The sequence below is a fragment of the Anneissia japonica genome, unplaced genomic scaffold (genome assembly GCF_011630105.1).
Source record: "Anneissia japonica isolate Jap-2015-1 unplaced genomic scaffold, ASM1163010v1 scaffold12938_len769_cov121, whole genome shotgun sequence".
Lineage (NCBI taxonomy): Eukaryota > Metazoa > Echinodermata > Crinoidea > Comatulida > Comatulidae > Anneissia > Anneissia japonica.
The window spans coordinates 1-790 of record NW_022693755.1 but is presented as its reverse complement, the minus strand read 5'-3'; the positions used below and the strand labels follow the sequence as shown (position 1 = coordinate 790).

At 37.0% G+C, this 790-nt stretch overlaps 1 protein-coding gene across 1 annotated transcript; it reads left to right on the top strand.

Moving 5' to 3' along the window:
• Positions 1–36: 36 nt before the first annotated feature.
• Positions 37–728, top strand: LOC117100884. Its single transcript, XM_033240717.1, has one exon. The coding sequence runs from the start codon at positions 150–152 to the stop codon at positions 726–728; it is 579 nt and encodes a 192-aa protein (XP_033096608.1). The 5' UTR covers positions 37–149.
• Positions 729–790: the final 62 nt, after the last annotated feature.

Genomic DNA, 790 nt, shown 5'->3' with positions numbered 1-790 from the left:
TATAATAATATGCTTTGATATTACCTACATGACTTAGGTATTACACCTTATGAAAGAAAGTGTAATTTTAATTAAATGCTTTGAGGTTACCTACACATTTAATATATGCTGTATATAAGGACACATTTTCAGGGACTAGTCATTCAATCATGGAGTTCATTAAGAGTAACAAGGGTGGCAGAAAGTTAATTCATAATGGTTATCTATACATCAAGAGAAGTTCGAATAAGAGTTCCATCTACTGGCAGTGTTCACATAAGGTGAAGTTTGCGTGTAAGGCTTTGCTTACAAGTGACTTAGATTGTGCTGTTGTGAAATCTGTATCAGCTCACACACATGATCCAGATTCTAGTGAAGTGAAGGCAGAGAAGGCTAGGCAACAAATCAATGCCGATGCTTTAAGGTCAAGGGCGACTCCTGGACAGCTGGTGTTCGACGAAATGGCTCGACAAGAATTAGATGTAAGAGTGAAAATGACTACAGCATGTTCCCTCAAGAGAAACATAAACTATAAACGTAGGCAGAAACAGCCTCCCGTACCACAGACTCTTGAGGATTTGATCTTTGAAGGTGAATGGAGGGAAACTTATGATCAGAAACCATTTCTTCTGTGTGACATGCATGAAGCTACAGATCGAGTCACAATATTTGCAACCAATGATGGCCTAAAGAATCTATGTGCTGCAGATTCCTGGTTTATGGATGGAACTTTTAAATCATGCCTTTAGATGTTTTGCCTAGTTAATAAATAAGAAATATTTGATATTGTCTTTAAATTCTTATGTTGTAT